The sequence below is a fragment of the Notothenia coriiceps genome, unplaced genomic scaffold (genome assembly GCF_000735185.1).
Source record: "Notothenia coriiceps isolate Sejong01 unplaced genomic scaffold, NC01 NC01_scaffold00037244, whole genome shotgun sequence".
NCBI classification, from domain to species: domain Eukaryota; kingdom Metazoa; phylum Chordata; class Actinopteri; order Perciformes; family Nototheniidae; genus Notothenia; species Notothenia coriiceps.
The window spans coordinates 7308743-7328734 of record NW_011369945.1 but is presented as its reverse complement, the minus strand read 5'-3'; the positions used below and the strand labels follow the sequence as shown (position 1 = coordinate 7328734).

The following is a 19992-nucleotide window of genomic DNA, read 5'->3' as shown; positions in this document are numbered from 1 at the left end:
ATTCAGGAGCCCAGACACACTCAACTATAAATGAACCAAAAATAAATAAATAAACAAGTTTCAGTGTTTTTTCACATTGGATATGTTATTGGTTATGGACATGATTTTATGATTATTGAAATGTATACAGTTCTGTTTCATATAGGTATTCCAATAGATCTAGTCTCTTTATTTCCCCCTCAAAATGCAGCAGATTGGTGCATTTGACTCCAAAATAAAATAAAAAAATCACCCTATGGGCAGCAACGCTTTAAATATTGACAAATAAGTCCAGCAAAATGGCACAAAAAAAAAACTGGTAGTGGCCCGGCTGGGTTTATAATTTCTGGCCTAAATTATTGTCTCGGTCCGGCCCTGGCTGTAGCTGTTCACTCTGCCATCGCGTGAAAGGTCTGCTAACAAGCGATCAACAGAAAGGTTAATGCTGTTGCACGTCACAAAGGCACGTCAACCCCCCCAGGTATATTTCAGATCTGTGGGAAACACTGTACTTAGTTATTATGCTACAAGTGACAAGTATTTCCTTAAAATAAACGTTCTGACTAGAAAACAGTGACATCGAAAATAAGAAGCTTCCATAAAAAAAAAAATGTAGAGTCCAGTGTTAGTTTGTTTAGTTGTACTGTAATAGGATTATTTATTTATTTTTAAAGTATTAAAGTACAATGATAAAAAGCCAACAAATGTAAAATGAGTAAAAAAAATATATACAAACAATCATTGAAAATATGAAAGATAAAAACAACTACAAAAACGGTGTCAAACTGACAAACTAAGATGCATGTTCTATGTAAATGATTTCTACTAAATGACAGCAGAGCACAGCCTGAAGATAAACAGCACAAAAACAACAAAATGACGAGCAACCGAGACACTCTAAGTACAGGACGTTCAATTTGTAAAAAGCCTGCATATATTCTGCATAAAAAAGCCATCAGTGCCAAAGAGCCGATACAGACATTACAAATAGCTTTATCATAAAAAAAACACATATTTTTAACAGATGCTCTGAGAAAATCTGAAGATGCAGCATGTGCCTGAACAACGACCTGAATAGGAGAAACCATATGGATGGTGGGGAAGTGCTCCAAATGAATAACTCATCGAGGGTCTCTGCTATGAAACGGCAATTAGGACCAGCTTCATATTTCTTGTGTCCTGTGGGAAAGTCAATACAGGAGCTGCCGTGAAACTAATGTTCTGAGAGCCCTCTTTCCTATGGCAGACTTTTAAAAGGAGTAATAAACAAACAAAACATGTCCTCCTTCAGGCCTCAGCTACTGTAGGGTTGGTCTTAATATGTTTGTTTGCCATGTGCTGCTGCTGCTGCTGCTGGATACTTTATTTATCAGGAGGGACAACGTGCATTTGCAGGAGGGTGTTTTGTTTCAGTTTTTATGTATCAAGATAAAAAAAGCAAAAGGAGCAAAAACATCCATGTGCGGTTTATTAAAAGATGAAGTAATATTTACCTGAGCACAGCTGACGCCTCTGAGGAGTCTGATGCTTCTATAGAAGCTTTCTTACTCTATTTTCTACCTTCCCTATTGTGTATGTAAAGAGGTAACCATTATCCACTTGAACTCTGCCAGACACAGTGGTAGGGCCATTATGACAAATCAATGTTGTGCAACAAGCAGTATTTCTAATTCTCAACATCATACTAAAATGTAACATGTCTAAAAAGAGGGTTTGATTTTGCACAGACGTCGAAAAGAGACTTCACACATACCCCCTTCCAATGCACCTATAATTGCTGAATAGATAAATATGTATGTATAAAATAACTGCAAGAAAATGATTGAAGTATTATTTGCATAAAGAAGCTCCCTGGTTACCACAAGAAAAGCATTGATAGTGGGCATTATTAGCGCCGTTGTACAGTAATATAAACAATCACTTCTGTTTTAGGACTTTTATGCTCACAAAATGATTTAAAGTTGAATGAACTGCTTTCTCTCTTCAGTTGATTATGATCTGAAGGCAGGTTACTAATAAGATATTTATGCTTCTCAACATTTACAACTTTTCGAGCATTTACTTCTGCTCTGTCTGGCTTGCTCACGCCTTGATCTTGACAACTCGTAACCCAAAAGACCAGAGTTTAGAGAGTGTGTGTCGCCTCCTGCCAAAAGACACCCTGAAAGTAAATGTCAGAGGAGTTCAAATTTAAGAAATGGCAGTCCAAAGTCAAAGCAAGTGAAAGGAGTTTAACAGCGCTGACATTGTTGTCACTCATTCCCAGAATTCACTTGCATCCGCGGCTTTGAAGAGCGGCACGTCACAGTCGACCACAAACTAAAGAAATGGGATTAGGGCCTCACATCTCAGCATTGGCACGGCAGGGAGGAGGCTTTGAAGAAATAGTTTAAGACACATACAAGGACACCTCCGCTCCGTCACACACACGTGAACAACTCCCGTGTTGAATTCACGTTCACACAAAAGCCACCTGGCTGGTACAGAGTGTCTTCACCAGAATCACTTCAGTGGTTGAAGCAGAGAACACAGGAAGTGTTTTTGTAACTGACATCAAGTGTTTATTATTCATAACGTACAGTATATTTGTTCTTATGTGCCTGTGCATGCTGTGGCCTGCTTGTGGTGCAGAGGGCTGATCGTTAAAGTGCATCGTCTGTCCATGATATCTCTATCTTCTCTACTGAGGTGAGAGGAGAGGTGACCTAGATAGGAGAGCAATTTGCACGGTCCGTGCAAGTGAGAGATCACGCCCGCTCTGTCAGAAATTGTGACGATAGGGCTGATAGATCCGGGGGGGGAGGAAGTGGCTTTGGCTTGTAGGGTGGTTTTCGTAGTAAGGTAGTAGGGTTTTAGGAACAAATAATAACATGTTTGCGACAGAACAGAGGCTAAGCAGTGCTGGAAAGTAACTTAGTCCATCTACAATTACTCTAGGTTAGTGAAACTTTGAGTATTTTCATTTTATGCTCCTACTTTAAACTTCCCTGACAATATTTGACATTACAAAAACCTGTGAAGTAATAGTGTACAGTTATCTTTTGGCTTGTGACTCATTACAAAGAAGCAAATCAAGTTAGGGGTCTTTGTGACATTATAGATGGTTATAAGCAGTGCACCTTAAATAGATATTTACCCTCTTAATGTCTTAGATAGTTTCATTTCAATTACTTTGAGGCATTTATTTAATTTAGAAACGAGCAAAGTACACGCATGTGGTTTGTTTGGTCTTCTTTCCTAAAAAAATTATCTGGGGATTGAATATTCTGTGGCCATTAAATGATTTGGCTGGTAATATGAATGCACCTTAACTTGTTATTAATTGAGTATCAGACTGCTGTTTTTGTGGTTTAATCTAAGTAAAAGATCTGAGTTAACTGTCCCATCACTTCCTAGCATCAATGTCATGGAGGTCCTCAGTAAAAGGCTTGATATAAGAACCAGGCTAAAGAGACATACAAAATATTCCGGTGTGGTGACGACCAAAAGAGCTGTCTAAGGATGCAGATTTGAGGTTAACGTGATACAGAAACTGTCTTAATCTATTGTTCCTCTCGTCTCTAAAGTAGGTTGTGGTTAAAGGAGTCAATTTACAAGCTGGCAGGCTAATTTAACAAAACCAAAAAAACAGAGAAGCAGAGAGACACTCTGGGCTCCCCTGTCAGAATTTTGCTCTGGGCCTTTTGTTTTTATAAATAATTTGGATTGCTTCTTCAAATGTGTCTTCTCGTAAAAACCCCCATTTTGAGTTATCAGTTTCCATCATCAAATACTAATGTTTCTTCTCCTTGCAAAAGCACATGATAACAGCAACAGTAACATCGCCAGCCTTTGTTTTCTGAGCTACATCATCATGTGTTATCAGGCTGCATGGTTTGGTCTTTACTGAAATGCAAACTAATGCCTTGAAGAGTCTAAAGTTCGGATGCACTTTGCATGTCTTTATTTGCTGTAATATTTTAGAAGCAATGCAACTTTAAGCAGGGAAAAGGGTCCCTTGATGGTGCATAGCTGTCATTGGTATGGTATGTTTAGAGCCTGTGAAACAAAGAACACCTCTGGAACAGCTGCAAATTGGACCGTGTGGGGGCGTTTCTCTCACTTACACCTACAAATTATGTTTCAAAGGTTGAAGAATGAACTTACAGGCTACAGTTTTACCAGCTAACATGGACAAGAAGTTCTATTGGTGCCCATACAAATGTTAATTTGAACACCTACAATTAAAACCATTTTGTTCGATTGCAAGCTCCAGAACAATTACCAAATGAACCTTGTGCTGTGCTCGTTTGGTCAAGATGGTCATTCTTTAGTTTGAGTACTAATTAGGAGGCATTGATAATTTCTTGCTAAAAAGCTTGTATATATTCTAAACAGAACTGGTCTGATGAAACAGTTAGGAAATTGTAAAAGTATTATTATTTTTTAAACGCTATTGAAACAGCCAGACCCACTTATATTGCAGTGCTTTAAAAAAGATTGTATGAAGGGTTTTCTGTTGCTGTGACAACGCTCGAGGTTGAGCGAGGCCGCCAGTAACAGAATCTGAACGCCCTTTTTTTAAAAAGGTATTTGCTTCATCATTACAGGGCTGTGTCTGCAGAATCTGTTGACCCCTTGTCGTCTGCAGAACCAAAGCTATATTCAGAGCGGTTGCAAAACAGATTTATGGTTTGTTATGTCTACCTTTCAGAGTCGGTGGAGTGGGTTTAAAGAAAAACAATATACTGCTGTTTTTATTAAGCTAACTCTCTAAATGCACTCTGAACTCCATTGACCTGCAGCTGCACCCACTCCACCGTAGGCCTGAAAAACAAACTTTATCTTAGGTACAAGTTCTCAAACACCGGATAATATATTTCCATACCTGCTGTGTGAGTGGCTTAGCATCAACATCTCAAAGATAAGAAGTGGGTCTGAGCACTTGCAGCTACCATCAACAGCAGGGAAAATGCTTACAGTGAAAGTCACTGACATCTTCTTTTCCTACTGAGATGCCTTTAAGTGCCTTTATGTGTTTAAAGCTCGCTGAGCCAAGGTACAAATGTGTTGATCAGTGTGACGACATGATCTCCAGAAAAAACTGGTTTCAATTTATAGTAGCTTTACCTGAACTGGTTACACTACACCTCTACTCTCTTCTTACCGTGCAATCCTTCTTTATAGTCACACAGATAACATCGAAGACAAAGATGGCGCTGAGATTACTTTGTTTTTTAGGCTCAGAGGTTGGTGCAATAGTGCTGATGCAGCGCGGTGGCCCTGCATAATAAGTCGGGGAGAGAGGGGAGCCAGACTCTGAGGACTGTGATTATCTCTCACCTACTCCAAAGAACAGCACCATTACAGAAAAATTATTTCTCAATTTTCTTTCCGGGCAGGCTTTGAAGCAGAGCCTGTTTCTGGGAGTGGTTCCAACATAAACCTAAGAAAAATGTAGATGCGCCGCTCCCCGTAGGAACTTACAAAGTAATGCTTGTGTAAATAATGTCTGGAGCAGTGTCTCGTATTCTAACGATTAGCTCTTTGCAACCTACAACGTTATACGCGACTGCTTCTGCTCTGTTTGTGCATGTTCTGTCGTCCTGGTCAATAAGGATCTGTGGAAGAGAAATGAGGCGTTGTGCGGTGAAGTGCGTTTAAGTGTTTTCACTTGAGGTCTGTCTCATGGCAGACAATGAGCACTGCATGATGATCAGTCTCTCTTTCTCAGAAATGCACCGATTCTCCCTGTATGACCACCCACTGGACCCTAATGCACACTTAGTAGAGGTAATAGTACTGTAGTCATGGTGTTCATCATAGCAGAAGAAGTAGAAGTCAGATCTCAAAGGATAGCAGTAGATGCAGTTTTACTACTTGTAGGAGAATTGCCTGTGATAGTAATTTAAAGTGGACCTATCATGCTATATTTGAATAATACAGTGTAGGACCATACCTATATAAGACATATTTATACTTTTTATTTTTCAAATTACCAAACAGATCATGCATTTTAGCCATTCCTCATTTCGCTCAATTTAACATTGTCTTTGCATGGGCTGATTCTGTGAGAACAGCACCACCTACAGGCCTGGCATATGTACTACAGTGTCTCCAGTGCTTTCGAAGGCAATGTCCGTGGCTGTCTCCTCCTGATTGGTGGAGTTGGCCCAATAGCCGTAGCGCCACTTCTGTGACGTCATAGAAGTGTTCAAATCTGGATCAGATCCGTTGCAGCCCCTTTTTAAGAGATTTGGGTATGGAGGAAAATAGAGAGGGTTGTGTTTTCTGACACTTGGTGAGTTCCCTGGAACACCGGGGACACATATTCATGTATAAAAGACGTACACTAGTGCATTTTGCATGATAGGTCACCTTTAAAATGGTAGCAGTTGTAAAAGTAGTTTTTGTTACGAAACTACTGCAGAAAGTGGGACTGAGACCAACAATTGTTTTTTTTTCTCAGTTAGCCAATTTGTTTTTTTATTATAATAAATGTCAATCGGTGTGTCCCGAAGCCGGAAAAAATACGTACTTAGATGTGTTGTTTTGTCCAAAAACTCAAAAGATAAAAGTCTAATGTCTTCCAAGGAGTAACAAAACTATGATAAATATTCACATTAAAGAAGCGAGATCAGGGAATTTTGTTTGACAACTAATGGATTAATCTTTGCGGCTCTAAAATTATTATAAAATATAGGCAGTAGCAATATAAGCAGTTGTTCTATTTGTGGTAATGATAGTGACAGTTGCAATCGAGGGTATACGATTTAGTTATGTATACTGTAAGTTACGCTGACTGTAGTAAAATTTAAATAAACATTTAGTTATGGACACAGTGGTAGAAGCAATAGTAGTATTAGTGGCAGTAGTGTATTAGTATAGCTGTCATAGTAGATGCTTTTGTAATTGTGGTTTACTAATATCTATGAAATACAATTCATACAGAAATATTTTCTTTAAGAAAGCTATTACCTATGTTCAGTTGTTACCAGAGCATGGAGAAATGTACAATGAAACCTTTTCTACAGTACTGGTAAGATGAGTACTAAACACACAAACAAACAGCCTGGTTATCACAACAATAGCTTTTCGGGGCTTTTATGTTTTCTACACAAAGAAAGAAAAAGAGGTTGTGGTCCTGCTTTGCTTTTGTATTTCACTGAAGTCTTTATGCGTCACCTGATTTTCTCGACTCTGTGGTGTGGCTCCTTCAGGGACAAAAGGAAACAGTGAAAGAGGCTAATAAAAGCGGGTGTACAGTATATTCACATGAACACCTCGCCTGGTGAGGCTTTAATTAGACTACATTTTCACAGTTCACAGTACAGTGAAGGCTAATGTAGCATGTGGGTGTGATGTATTCTCAATTCTCTGTTCTTGTACAGTTGATCAGTGCAATATGAATAGACTCTGTGAAGTTCTGTGTTCAGGTTCACTGCCTTCCTGACTCATATCAGTACTTAAACTGCACACCATAAGGAAACGGTCTAGAATTTATGTAAAAAAGGTAACGGCCCGAATGGTGAGACTTTTATTTCACTCTTTCAAACGACTTTTATTTCGCACAGTCCATAGGTTCAGGGAATGTTCTGGAGAACATTGAGCCGTCCCTCGAGCGAAGTCTTTTATTAACTGGAAGCTCTGCGCGTGTGTGCGTGTGCGTGTATGTTTTTGTACATGCGTGCAGTCTAACTGACACGCGTTGAGGTTTCTCATTTTTGGCAGGTGCATCACACGGCAAGAATGTCAAACCACATGCACACTTCCTGGGTGTGTGTGTGTGTTCTCTAACTCATCTGTGTATTTCAGTTTGAACTGCTAACAGGCTCATTGTCCAAGTCAAAATAAGCATATTCATGTTTGTGTTTCATCCCTTCTTGACTCAACGCTTTTAAATGTTTACCACAAAATGAGCAGTTTCACATGAGCAGTCTATTTGCTCAAGGACTTACTGTGCTGACAAATGCCTGTCATGAATAGAGATGGCTGCCGTGTAGAGTCATGGCAACAAGGGAGTTTCGGCAGCAGTTGCTTTATGTCTCAGTTTTTAATCTTTCCTGTGTACATTGCTTTATAAAATAACCTCTCCATCTGCACACATTCATAGTATTAAAGCAATCATATCTGAGAGGGAAAGGGTTGTTTTTAACTGAGATTTAAAGCGAAGCTGACAGTGCCTGATTACATCTCTTACCTTGTTGCATCACAGCTGTAATCAGAGCAGCGAATGCACTCTGCTACATAAGATGCATACGTACTGTTCATTGTGCAGCATACGTGGTGTTTAAAGGGATAAGAGTGTGGATCATGAACAGGTTTCAAGTTGTTTTGGTTGATTGCGGGTTGTAATGGACATGTTTTTCTCCACAGGGTTTGCAGGTGAAGGCAGATTATGTTCCTCTGCTACAGTCCCTGGCCACGTATGGATGGAGGCTCACCTGTGTGCTGCCAACTCCTGTAATCAAGACCAACAGGTAATGACACTTATGGGACCAAGAAAAGGGACATTAGGTCATCTATGACCACTAATGACCCCTGTTGGAAACCAGAAGAAACTGCTCTGACTTCCACAAGCCTTTGCTTTACCTTTTTCTAATTTAATAGTCAAAAGTATTCAGAACACATGGCTGATCTCCATTTAGCTAATCATGTGATTTATTAAACCAATTAGCTGTGCCACTGATGATTTATGTGTCTCCTAGGGACTGAATACTAATGTACATATGTCCTTTGTATTCTTTTATCTGTGACTAATTAAAATAATCTTATTTGTATAACTGTCCAAACTGGTTATATCTTATATAGCGTACTCATATTTATTCATATTCAATTGTCAATACTGTGTCTTAGTGTTTCATATTTATTCTGTCCATAGTGACTACACTTTCTCATTGTATCCAATATGTATACTGTTTATAGAGCTTATACGCATTCATACTGTATATGACTTTTTTATATCTTGCATATTTAAAAAACCTCATTGCACCTATACTTTACAGATATGACACTGCACTTTACTGCTTCTCTTGCACTTCTTAATAGATGCTAACTGCATTTCTGTGTCCCGTTACTTGTACTGCAATACAATGAAGTTGAATCTAAACTAATCTAATCTTAAAAGAAAGAAGTAAATATGATTTTAAATATAAAAAGAAAAAAGAAAATGCAAAAGGGATAACATGGAATAAAGATCAATAATAGAATGCAGTGAGAGATCTGAATAAAGTTATCTCAATTTAAGTAGAAGTATCTTACCATTTTATTTACTGTAGTCGTAAGTCGTAAATGTGTTTTATTTTGTTCAAGCTCTGCTCCTCAATCATTTAACAACCCACTGGAGGATCCCAAAAGTGCATTGTCACCAAGCTTAAAAACAAGACAATTCTGAGTTCATACATTTATTTATTTTTTAGCTTTTTTTACATCTAATACAACATCTCTCTATCACTGCAGTGTTAACAAATAATGCACATACTTTCTTTTGGTTTGTTGGGAGATAACTCTTTAAGAAAACACTAGGAACTGTATTAAAAACACGTTATCTGTTCAAGTTCTTGTTCAAAGAAATATGGCTTCTAGAATAAATTGACCTAAATCTGTGCCAATTTAGGCTAATCTGTGAGCCGAGCAGCAGCAGCAGCAGCAGCAGCAGCATCAGCTGTGAAGGTTTAAAAGCAGCAGCTCTGACTGTTGGTGGAAAATCTCTCGCCTCGAATGTAACGGTTCCTCAGCTTAGCCTGTGCTGACTCATCACTCATGCCTGCTAAATGAGTGTACATCCGCTTTTGGTCAAAGGCTTTGCATGTTCTTCAGGCACCCCGGAGAGCCTTACTTCAAGACACAATTTATTCTTCAACAAAATGATAATGTACCGTCCGCAACAGTGAAATATCCCACTCCAGAACACTGAAGTCTCATCAAACCAGTGAAAGGAAAAGACCGAAGTACCTTGTTAACTCAGAAATAATCTAAATTACACTAAACAAATTAACAAACAGCTGTTTATTAAATGTTTTCATGTAGATAATACTCTAGTAAGCACATTTAGGGCTGAGAAAAAAAGACATCTGACAATACTAGCTTATTCACAGATTTAACAACATGGTGGATGTTACAATGCCCGTTGCTGTAAATAGTGACTCAGACCGCAGGAGGGCCATCATGCACAAATTGGACCATTTGTAAATTCTGAGCGCTTTTGTAATATGCTGTTCAATTATTTAGTGAGTCACAATCTCAGAGCAGCAGAATATTTTGCACTTTGTCTAGGAAGACAAGAAAATTGAATATGGGAAAGATTGTTTTAACTAGCCAAAATAATGAGATTATTTTAACATACTCCTATCATAAGCTTTAGCCTTTGTTTTCTAATTGATTTTCATTGGTATATTGTTACAGTAGATTTATAGTTGTGTCAAACTGACAAAGTATACATGCAGTCTTTCCATCAGTACACTGACCAAATACTGTTAGCTCGGCTCCGACCTCAGCTGGTCATGTTTGCTGCTCTTTCATAGCATAGCTGATTAATTACCTCTCTATTTTCATCCTTTGTGATTTTTTTCTACTTTCCTTTTCTCTCAAAAAGCCAAAACACAACAGCACAACATTGCTAATTAATCAGTCGGCCTAGATACAGTACGAGACGGAGCTCATTTCTCTCCTTGCCTCGTAACATTTTGCGCCAAAATAATGGTTGATGATCTATTTCAGATTAGCAAAACTCATTACACTTGTGTTTGTGCTGTTGATTCCTCAATTCTTTTAATAGCAAATTTGCAAATGCACGGTTTTTGTAGTCTGAGGGGTTTGCAGACGGTACTTCATCTGGGGGGGGATAAGTGTCAGTGATCTCAGCCACGTCTGAAATTAATGCTAACTGGTGCTCAGCGGCTTCTCTCCACAACATTAATTCATGTAGTTGTCTCGGAGCAGGCATTTCTGTTCACCGCATTCAATTAATGAAGATGGTAATTACATTTTAGAGCCATTAACTACAGTAACTGTGAATTCCACTACATTTATTGTCGAACAACAGAACATACAACAAGGAAACAACAAGGTTCGGGCGCATTGGGTCATTTTCGCAGGTATCTAAATGTACGTACTAGAGACTATAACAGGGTTCAGCATATACATTATAAAGTCTTAATCTGAGTCTTTCTTGAAGTACGATTGGCATTTTGGAGCACAGAATTAGATTTTTCAGGGTTTTTGATTATAAACTAGAGTCAGTTTGCAGCAAAGGGGGAAGGTAGACTTCTCTCTGCTGCCAACAGGTACAGTTATTTAAAATAAACACAGGCCATTCCTGTTCCATAAGGCTTCAATGTTGTAATATGTTACGGCTGACAAAGACATCCAAAAGTAGATTTGGTAAAGGCCTGTAATTTTCTAAGACATCCACTCTTCTTTGGCTTAATGGGAACTCCAGTTAGCTTTCAACTTTAGTTTGAAAAGGAAGTCGTCCAGCATTCTTGACAGCCTAGAAAATAGCTTATGGATAAATGGTAGAAGGAAGGCGGTAATGGAAAAAAAAGAAGTTGTGGTGGGCTTTGGATGGTTAAGATAGTAAGCCCTTCTGCTAGAGGAGTCTCAAGTCCATTTGATGTTGAGAAAGGGAAGATTTGTAGCAGGCTTTTAAGGTTCTGCAGCGATCATAAAGCTGCCATCTGTCCTCATGTGCAGGGCTGAGCTGGCAGCTTAACTTTAGACAGCACCTAACCTTTTGTGAGTATGTGTGTTCAGGCGTGTGCATGTGTTATTGAACTTGTGTCAGATAACAGCACAGGACAACATATCTCATTTTAAGCCACGTCCAATAATGGCAAGAGATAAATAAAAGAATGAAGCAGAAACAAACAATAAAACTGTCAAAAATCCCAGGAGATAACAGCAGAGAGGCAAAAGTAAGCAGCTAGTTGGAGAGAGAAAGCTGAAATATTAAGGAGGTTGTGAATGACAAAGATACAGACAGAGGAGTAGGAGAGAGAGCTCGAGAGACAGGAAGCCCGCTCAGAAATGAATCTGCATTTCCTGCCACAATTAATCTGTCAGTGTGATCACTTGTGCAGATTATCCTCCTCTGAACACAGAAATGTGACATGTTCATAGGATGGAGGATTATCTTTGGGGAATTGAGGAACAGAGAAGAAATACATGTTCTAAGAAGTTCAAGGTTTTCGAAAAATTGCACTCAGACATTCAGGCAAACTTCTAAATACGCCTCAGTGCATGAGAAAAACCCATTTCCTTGCAAGGCTGAAACATAAGGGGGGAAATGACACTGACTAATGACAGCAGTGAAGAGGTTGGGCCACAAATGTGAGCCTTTATCCTACACTGTCAGATAAGAGCGTGAAGCATGAACGGTTGCCAGCATCATTTGGCTATCTTGATGGAGGTCAGAAAGAGTGTTGATCAATCTGTGTTATTTCAGGATTCAAGCCTATAACTGAAATGATGTATGCATATTTATCTTGGAGTTCTGCAGCATTTTTTAAGCAAAGGATCTCGTAAATTATGAAGTGTTGTCGTTACATCGTTTCTGAAAAAGCATGTGGGAAAAGCTCATTTCTATCTCCTTTCTTATTTGATATTTTTCAACAAATAAGAGTAAACGTTTGAAGAAGAAGAAGACATACAATGTTGCGTCTAATTGCCAACGTTTTCAGCTGATATCCTCTTAACGTTCCTTTTCTCTCTCCGTCCTAATCTTTCAGTGATGGAAGTCTGTCCACCAAACAGATCGTGTTTCTGCAGAGACCCGTCTTGGGCCGAAAGAGGAGGGAATCCAAGGTACACAACCTCACATTCCTCTCTGTATTTCTAATGTGTATACAGGGTCTCCCTCCAGTCTTCTGCCACATGCTTGAAATAAATCCCAGGCCAACATCACCTTTTACCACCTTGGTGGTAAAAACAGCTGTTTTGGTTTTAAGTTGCCAAATACACAAAACAAACTGACTCCCTTTCTGTTTGAGATATTGGGAACTCCTCAGCAACAGCGGATGTGTTGTTTGGAGAAAAACAGCTGATAATACTTTCTTCGTGACCCTGAATAGTGACAATAACCTCTAAAGCTGACCTTTTGTCCACTGTGAAATGAATCCATGTTGATGCTTTCTGTGACCCGAATTTAAACTGCCATCACGAAAAAAAATGTAATAGGCCTTAAGACTCGGGAATTGCTAGCGTTAACAAGATTTTCTTGGCCGTTTCTTAGCAGTCTATCTCAGTACTCTGTGTCCCTGCAGTGTGTTGAACCCTGCAGAAGTTGTTCAAGTAATTGAGGATATATTGCATTACATTTTTTTCCTGGTTTGTTTGGTCAGATTGAAGGCCTGGGGGACCCTAAAAATGGCCTCAATTTCCTTCCCGGCATCAATGAGACTCATTTGAATTAGCTCGTTTTCCCAGTGCAATATTAGTTTCACGTTGATCTATTCTTAATTAAGCTTTGTGCCCAAAAGCATGTTTTAAGAGTCGCGAGTCATTCCACTGACATGCTAATGCGTCACATACGTTAACGTTGTTTCGTTTGTTTCAGAAATTGATCTTCAAGCCCCGAAGCAAGTCCAACAAGAACTGCATCAAAGAAACAGCAAAGAACAAGAAGAAGAAGAAAACTAAAACCGAGAAAGATGCAGAGGATCCCAAGATACTTGATGACAAAGAAAATGTTGAGAAAGAGGAAAACAACAGTAGGGAGGAAGCAGTGAATGCAACAGATGTAGAGGCAGCAAGAGAAAGCGAGACATCGAAAGAAAGGGAGGTGAGGAGTGAGGCAGACAAAATGATTGATGGGATTGAAATCAGCATAGAGACTTTTGAAAAGAAAGATGGAGGAGCAGAGACAGAAGAAAAAGAAGGACAAAACGTCACAGAAGAAGAGGAAGAAGAAAAGATAGCACTGGATGGGGAGGGATCAAATGAAAAGGGAGAGCCTTTAGAAAAGAGAGAAGTCCAGGAAGTGACGGAAATCGTTGCGGCTGTTGAAACACAGAGCGAGACCAAAGAAAAGGTGGAGGAGAGGGTAGCAGAAGTTGTGATTGAAAATGGGGTGGAGACGGATGAGGAGAAAGACGAGGGCCAAGAGATTGTGATGAAACATAAGACAGAAGAACCAGCAGGCGTGGATGTCATCGCCAAGGAAAATGTGGCGGATTCAAAGACCACACCAACTAATCAAAGCTCAGAGGAGACTCCAGAGTAGCCCCAAGTAGTCCAAGTCAAGGTTTTTCCCCACCCTACCTCTTAACTTCTATATCTTAAGGAATGGTTCACAGTGTTGTCCCTGATCCATGTAAAAGGGGCTTCGATCCCCATCGCTGCATCATTCTCCAAACCTACCATCTTTATTAAACAATTCCCCGCAACCTGCCATAGTGTAGCTACAGAGCAGATATCAGCTCTACTGTATGACCACACATACTGAATGTATATATCAGGAGATGTTGGTGCAGTATAGTGGACGTATAGACAATGCAAGACAGAGCAGAGGAATCAACGGGGGGTGAATATCTAGAATGATGTCTTGATCGGTTTGGGCACGTTTTCCTGCAACTAAAGAAGAATGAGAAATTGTTTAAATTCCTGGTCACTTCAGAAATTGAGAAAGTTAAATGTCTTTCCTTTTAATGAAATCACATTTAGTTGGTTTGTTTGTCAAAGAGAGAAACAAATTTAGGTATTATCCATTTTACACAATGTTGTGCAATAGTAAGCTGTCCTAACACTGTTCAACGTTGAGGAAACAAAGAAGAAAATCAAGAAGAAAAAAACTGTCAGACAGAAAAAAATGTTAGGAGAGTTATTGAAACTGACTTTATCAATCAGTCCTGCCAATAGTCCCACATCACCAATAGCTATGTGGATAAATTAGACACTTTCTGGTGTGATCAGGGCTTCACGTGAGTGGGGAAAGAAACATGATTCTCATTGTAATGTCAAATACAGAGTTGTATGCCGACCTTTCGAATAAGATAAGATGGATCTTTATTAATCCCCGTGGGGAAATTTAACAGCAATAGGTAAGATTGAAAATAATAAGGGTCAACTTGATAAACTTAAAGAAGATCAGTGATTGAGAAAGTTTTCTGGCAGTAAAGGATAAAGCTAATATTTGTACCCAGAGGTAGCACCTGTTACAAGAGGTACATGTACTGAGCAGCTTTCTCGTAGTTTCGGAAGCTACGAAAATTCAGCTCACACATTCCCAAATCCACAGGACTGACAGTTTGAGAAAAAATCTGCTCAGGAAAGCATCTCCATGTAACCACATACTGCACCACCATTTCCAGTTCCTTAGTTCTGTGCAGCAGAGTAAGTTGTTGGAGGGAACTTGTAGGAGACAGTGGTAGAGGTGATGGGAAAGGCATTTGTTGCGAAAGGCAATCCAAAGCAGGGTGAAGAGATAATTGTTTACGCTAAGCTCAAAGCCGTCAAGTGCTTCAAAGAGAGCCGATAATCACTCTTTGGTGTGGTGTGCTAAGCTCACCTTGCATACAGAATGTTCCATATTCAACGCCGAGTCAGATAAGGATGTGAAATTCAGCTGAATGTTTGCAGCTCGGGGGCAGAACTCATATTTTGATGCACCTAGTTGGCTTTCACATACAGTACAGGAGTGAGGATTCATTTCTGGGCAAAGTTGTATTTTTTAAATTACATTTCCAGCCAATGGCCACAAACAAAAGCTCTTGTCAGTAGGGAAACAAGGTTAAGATGTTTGGTCAGGACAGAGCACAGCCTTGTTGTTCACTGAGACCAAAACTGAAGATTGAGAGAGAAATTGAGACAGACGTTGAGAGCCTAACAGAAAGACCCAAGTATAAGAGAGTCAAATAAAAGAAATGAATAGGCTCATCTAAAGTAACGGCCGTTTGCGTTCCACATTCCCCGTTGAGATTTCCTTCATTATTTTACCCCCAGCTCTTTAAGCACCTCTTTCCAGACATAATTTCTGACAATAACCAAGTCATAATGTGCTGTTTCATGGCACCGTGTAGCTTTCCATTTTAAAAAGGGGATGGGGTGATGTGAAAAGGAGGGAGGAAGGTGTCGACGTTCATGGCGCAGAGCTCTCATTAGCTCACTAATGGGTTTTGTCAGTGGGGTATCTGTCAGGAAGCATGAATTTGTAATGGGGGTCACTTATTGGGGAATGTATTGACAGCAAAACACCTCAACATGTCAAGCAAATAGCCATCAGATTTAACGGTGATGTCATAGGGAATCATTTGCACTGAGGGGGAGGAGCTTTTGTTAAAAAATATCAAATATTGCAAAGAAATTACACACTTTAACTACCTGCAGTCCACCTTCACACATACTATATGTCATCATTTGGATCTTTTGTCATTATGAGAACAGTTGATACTTCGGTCAAGAAAAAATGTCTCCCTTTTGGAGATAAAACTCTTCAATTACACACAAGTAAGATTGATTACTCTGAATAAGTGCTCTCTTCAATAAATCCACCCGCCGCTGAGATTTTCTTCAATGTAAAATGGCAAGTGATTTTGTGTAGAGTAGAATATAAAAACTGTGACCAGCTTAGCCTTATTACTATACTGTAAATGCCCCACAATCTGCTTTTTAGCTATGTCTTTTAGAGGCACAATGGTGATTTCAGTGTTATATGTTTGTTATAGTCAAACAGGAAAGATTTGCTACAGTCAGTGTTGGTATTTTGAAGCCGTTGTTCCCTCTTTTATTACTGGAATTCAGAGTGAGGGGATAAAAAGATTTGAAGTGTTTGTCTATATGAAGGTAATATGTTTTGGAGTTATTTTTAAGACGTTTTGAACTTTTTTTATTATTGTGAATGTTCTTTTTTGAGTCTAGAGATTTTATTGTAGGCTTTGTGTTGCCTATGCTGTTGCTCTAAAGCTTGCTAAAATGTATTTCTGGCTGACTCTCTGAGCTACCTCCCGAGGGCTGTGGTTTGTGTTAAAACCAAGGGGTTGCCGTGTGCGGACCCACAGAAACATATGCTCCTTGTCCTCTCGCCCTCCAATATGACGGAGTCCAGACCCATGAGCGTGATCGCTAATAGCAGCAAAGTCAAGGGCCATATGTGAGCCAGAATGGATCTATTCTGTACACAGGAGTTTGCACGAGCACATGACAAATAACCACTCTGATAATATTGAATTATATCAAATCATATTATAATATCTTCTGTGGTATTTTCATTTTTTTTAACTTAATTCTCCAAGCTGCTTTTAGCTATCGGCTGTTTCAGCTTTAATAAGCACTTATTGTATTCAAGAAAATATTGTATTCTCCCTCTTGCATCAATGCTGCTGGGGAGCAAATAAGACTCAGCTGTCACATTCAAATTGTGACAAAAATGAATTATGAAAGGCAATACCAAAAGACGCCTTTTGATAGCTGTCGAGATCATTATGAATAGCATTATTTTAGAAATATCCCCAGTGAATTCTGGTCAACTTAATCCGTCAGATTGAATCAATTTCTTCATTTCGCCCTGCGTCAAGATAGACATTCTTACTGTCATCTATCTGTTCTAAAGATATGAATTAATATCAGTATTCTCGACTTCTGTTTTTATTTTAAATCGTAAAACTGTGACATGTATTCCCCTTTGGTATTCTGGGAAAACAGACAGATCATATTCCACTTCATCTAGAGGAGCAGGGCTTGGAAAATCAGTTAAGCGGCGAGGTGATCTCATGTGACATGACTGTGTTTTTGACTCCCACTACATTCCGGTTGGACATCCACAAACACGGATGATCGTAACCTTGACAAAAGTTACAACCGGTCCTGTATCCGCCTGTCCTACCTGCGGCTGTAGCCTTCAGGGCCCCTTGTCTGCCTGATAAGGGCTGATTGGTGGCAGCTCAGTCTAACCTCTGACATGAGTACACTCCAGGGACTGTGGGTAATAGTGATTTTTTTTTATCCTGGAAAAAAGAAAAACACAGACGACAGGGAGAGAAAAGCGAGGCAGGATCTTACACTCTATCAGTTAAATGATGTTGAACCATGTTAAGTTAGCCGTCCGTGAAAAGAGGGAGACCTTTGAGTAATGTTAGACTTTATACATTTGCAGCTCTCTGCCCATTTGTGTAAAAGAAAAAAGAAAGGGTAATATACAGTTTCCTGTCTTCTATCAGCATAATTGTCTCAGTATGGCTGCCGGTGCAATCGTTCTTGGTAACGCTGTTAAGAAAAAATACAACGTAATGGTTCATTTCCTGTGTGCTACTAAGATGTGAAATGGGCAAAGTAGAAATGACAGAACATGATACAATAGGATGCCGTCATTTTTTTTCCCTGTGTTGTCACTTTAGCTTGCTCACAGCCTCCGGAAAATGTATTCTTAGGTTTTTGTCCCTGATGTGTTTTTATCACCTCGCTGCCATCTTGAATGTTGAGTATCTTTGATCATGTGCTGTTGTCACTTGCATAGCAGTGTTTGCTATCAAGGAAGAAAAAAGTATTCTTTATCTTTGCTATCCTGAGTATGTCCACATTCCTATTGTTCATGACATCTGTACAATTTGTATATTATAAAATGATTTATATTTAATGTGTACAAATGTCTTTGTTTCTTTGTGTCAAATGGAATACAGCTTATGTTTGTTGAGGCAGCTTATTGAGGCAGAGCAAAGCATTTTAAGGAATTCAAGTTGGAGCTCTAGATTTGACTTGTGAACTGCCATTTCATTTTTCCAGTTAGAGGTAAAACATTAAACACATACCTCCTGCAATCAGTATTAAAGTCAAACCCATTTTAGTTGGGCCTGAGACAAGTCTGACTGAGTCAATATCAGGTAAAAAATCATAACTTACTTCAATCACTTTGGAGTATGTTATTCAAAGTCAACTTTATTGTCAATCTTCCAGTTTGTGTGTACAGACAGAGAGATGGAAATACTGTTTCCCACAATCCCAAATATAAAAACGAATGTATATAAAATGTAAAAATATGTGTGCAAATATGTATATACATATATATATATCTACACACAGTCAAGACACATTTTTACATGTGCACACATTAAGACCTAAATAAAAACACAACAATCTATAATATATACAAAATAACAGTCACTTCAATATTTTGAGAATGTCCTGCAGACAACTATGATACTTTCCCGCACAAAAAAACTACACCTCTGAAATGAGGCTGCTTGTTTGCAACACAGTAACGTGAAACAAAATAAGCATTGTCATTTAAATGTTTCTATTTTTAATCTCAACTGACTACATAGCTGCTTTCTCAGTATGGGAGAAACTCACAATACAGAGACTGATATTACAGATATAAATATCTGAAGAATAAGAGGATTTCAGTCAACTTTACCTAAATCTGTGAGAATCTGCAGAATCAATAAACCTCTGTGTCATTAACCAGCAAAAATGTAAGTTATCTGTTCCAGCTGCACACAAGGACAGCAAACACTGCCCTTGGATAAATACTGAAAGATGAAATTACGACTTCAATAAACTGAACACAATGTAAGTACAACATGGCCAGGATGATTGTTTGAATCTGCTTTTTCCTGGTTATTACCTTCATTATTGTGGGAACCTTAGAATAGATCAACTTTATAGTTATTACACCCAAGCATCACAACAATACAATTTGTCTTGCCCTTACATCAAAACAATGCCATATAGCCCCAAAACGGTCCCTCATGCATCCATATTTCACGTAAAAACCGCAACCGACAGCCATGATAATAACCCTACGGTGTTTTATGAACAGAAGTGTATTTACAGTTGAGTCAACACAGCCGATGTGATCTATAAGTCATGAGCTGGTAGCCCAGGGGAGCTTAAGGTCATTAAAAGGAGAGCTTTGCCTTCAACCAAAACCACACACACCAAATCCATTTTGCTCACTACAGGAAGCGTTAATTGCTCTTGAGGCAGATTGTAGACCATTGGCGAGACGTTAAGCTGGTCAGAAACTCATTGAGCCTGTAGTTTGGACATTAGACGCATGACCCGGGGCGTTACATCCTTGAGGTCCCACACTGGGACCCAGAT

General features: G+C 39.1%; 1 protein-coding gene across 1 annotated transcript in view; it reads left to right on the top strand.

The window, feature by feature from the left end:
- Positions 1-18526, top strand: part of rftn1b (raftlin, lipid raft linker 1b) — a 92823-nt gene extending 74297 nt beyond the window's left edge. The window contains exons 8-10 of the mRNA XM_010793417.1: positions 8335-8438; positions 12687-12762; positions 13514-18526. Coding sequence (XP_010791719.1) covers positions 8335-8438; positions 12687-12762; positions 13514-14179 — 846 coding nt within the window. The 3' untranslated portion in view covers positions 14180-18526. The remainder of the gene's footprint in view (positions 1-8334; positions 8439-12686; positions 12763-13513) is intronic.
- Positions 18527-19992: the final 1466 nt, after the last annotated feature.